The 2,885-nt window shown below is 40.9% G+C and overlaps 1 protein-coding gene across 1 annotated transcript in view; it reads right to left on the bottom strand.

The window, feature by feature from the left end:
• Positions 1–423: 423 nt before the first annotated feature.
• The window catches only part of fasn (fatty acid synthase), an 88,042-nt gene continuing 85,580 nt past the window's right edge, over positions 424–2,885 (bottom strand). Inside the window, exon 42 of the mRNA XM_061967060.2 lies at positions 424–2,052. Within this exon, the coding sequence (XP_061823044.1) occupies positions 1,915–2,052 (138 nt within the window). The 3' untranslated portion in view covers positions 424–1,914. The remainder of the gene's footprint in view (positions 2,053–2,885) is intronic.

Below are 2,885 nucleotides of genomic sequence, written 5' to 3'. Positions count from 1 at the left end.
ACCGAGGTGTCTGATACCTGCTCATTCAGCCAAGACACTGTGAAGCTTGTCCGTCCCGACGAATCAGCACCAGCTCCGCAGCCCTGTCTCTTCATCCGCATCTCCCCCAGTCTCTCCAAACGGACTCTGGTGTGGCAGAGACCCAGCAGCTGGTTTCCATGGCCAAAAGGCTCCCGGGAGGCAGATCCAGAAGTTCCCAAAAAAAGCAACGCAGAAGTCACTAAAGTACCACCCCTTGTCACACAGTCCCAAAGGGTCCCCAACCAAAAGGCAAAACCCCACATGAAAACAAGAAGGAAACATCAGGAACACAAAAGGATGACAGCAGTGGCGCCATCTTGGGTAAAAAAATAAAATAAAAAAACAATAATAATAATCGACAGAACCAACTTGGTTGGGTAAAGTAAAGTCAGTCTCAGAATATGTAGTTAGAGCCTTTTATTAGCTGCAATATGTACGGTCTTCAATGCACTACATGCTCTCTGCTCCAGTCACCTAACACTTCATTGACAAGCGTGCGCGTCTCAGAGATTAGGTCAGCTGTTGCATGCGGGGAGCAGACTGTCATCTGCAGGCGCTGACATGGTTAAAAGTCAGACAGAAACAGCAGCGATCCCAGTTCACAGTAAACCCTCAAACTCAACAGGGGCTATTAAAGGTCTGCATACAACAGGGGTTAGCATCATAGACAACTTTCATTCCTACTTGTTATTCGCAGCAACACTAAGGCCGTATCTTTAATGGAATACTTCCGTCAGGGACTTGAGTGCTTCCAATTCACAATTGAAACGGAGAGAAAAGAGAAGAAGAGGGCGAATACTACGAATGAGCGCACTACGACAGCACTAAACTGTCAAAATGTGCACCCTCAAGTACTAAGTACACAGTAAGGAGTTTACTGAGTGAACTATTCCATTTAAGACACAGAAGTTTTTCATTAATCGCACTATTAACATATACATTGTCAACTCACTGAGGAGACAATTTTAGTAAAAAAAAAGAAAAGCTGGTTGAACACGATCCTCATTACAACTCATCAGATCGCAAGTCAACAAATAATTTGAATGTAAAATTGTTTAAATGATTTCACAGCATCCCACTCTGCTTTTGGGAGAATACTGACAAAGCACGAGCAGGATTTTAGCGCTGCTGTCAACAACCCACTAATTATTTACTATAATGAATTACTTTGCTCATGTCATTGTGATTATCTCAATAATACCCTGTATTGTCATGGGAAACTAGTCAAGGGGAAACGCATACAAATGGTAAATAAGAAAGATGTGCGTCAATATATTAATTGTGAATTATCTACCTGCATTACATCAGGTGTTTAAACCTTTTCCACCAAAAAGTGAAAAATTGAAGGAATTGTGGGTGACTTTGATGTTCCCCTTTTGTATATAAAACACTGAAACCAATCCAATTTAAGTAATTTTTTTCTCTTTTGGGTGAGGCTCTAATCCTTCGTTTAGTTCTGATGTGGATATTGTTCATTTTGATTTTTAGAATGTGCAATGGACCTATAAAAACAGTCACACTTTCACTACCCCTGCATTACGTTGTTAATGGTTCGTTATGGAACTTATTTTAACTTCGCAATTTTACCGCAAACGTAAACAAACGTAGTCTTAGTTCATATGTCTGTGTTGGCAGCACACAATTGATCCAAAGGAGTACAATTAAAAAGAGTTGATATACTGCAGAGGAGGAGCGCGAATGTGTTTAACCAAAATAGCTAAGGAGGTACATTTAAACAAACAGGCAAAATGGCACAAATTGTAAACATATAAACAGAGTGTGCAAGACTCTTTCCGCAATTAAATGAAGCAAAACAAATACTTTCTAAATACAGATTGGTTTTTGGGAATGTTTTGAAAGTGGGACACAGGTGTGTGGGGGTGTGAGTATGTATTAACCCTCCCTTGCTGTGACTCTGGGCTCAGCCAGTGAGCTGTGAACGATGCTGACGATGGATTCCAAGCCCTCTCCTTTCAAAAACGTGTGATGGTCACCCTCAATGACGTGGACTGACACTTTGCTGTCGCACACCTAGGAAAAAAACGCAAGTCATTAAAATACTTTTTATATTTACATGAATCAAATAAGTAATTCAGAATGTCAAAAAAATAAATAATTTTTGAATATAAAAATACTTATATGCGATTAAGGGAAATACTGGAAGTATTTGACACCCATTTTGATTGGTTATGTGTAAAAACCTTTGTCCCTTTTAGAAAAATAGATCTGTCAAAGGTCCATCCATCCATCCATTTTCTACCGCTTATTCCCTTCGGGGTCGCGGGGGGCGCTGGAGCCTATCTCAGCTACAATCGGGCGGAAGGCGGGGTACACCCTGGACAAGTCGCCACCTCATCGCAGGGCCAACACAGATAGACAGACAACATTCACACTCACATTCACACACTAGGGACCATTTGGTGTTGCCAATCAACCTATCCCCAGGTGCATGTCTTTGGAGGTGGGAGGAAGCCGGAGTACCCGGAGGGAACCCACGCAGTCACGGGGAGAACATGCAAACTCCACACAGAAAGATCCCTAGCCTGGGATTGAACCCCAGACTACTCGGCACCTTTGTATTGTAAGGCAGACGCACTAACCCCTCTCCCACCGTGCTGCCCTATATATATATATATATATATATATATATATATATATATATATATATATATATATATGAAATACTTGACTTTCAGTGAATTCTAGCTATAAATATATATTTATTTCAGTGTTCATTTATTTACACATATACTTGTTGAGTTAAGGGTTGAATTGTCCATCCTTGTTCTATTCTCTGTCACTATTTTTCTAACCATGCTGAACACCCTCTCTGATGAAGCATTGCTGTGTGGCACTCACAAAAG

The sequence above is a fragment of the Nerophis lumbriciformis genome, linkage group LG11 (genome assembly GCF_033978685.3).
Source record: "Nerophis lumbriciformis linkage group LG11, RoL_Nlum_v2.1, whole genome shotgun sequence".
NCBI lineage: Eukaryota > Metazoa > Chordata > Actinopteri > Syngnathiformes > Syngnathidae > Nerophis > Nerophis lumbriciformis.
Note: the sequence above shows the minus strand (reverse complement) of the source record. Positions and strands in the feature narration are given on the sequence as shown.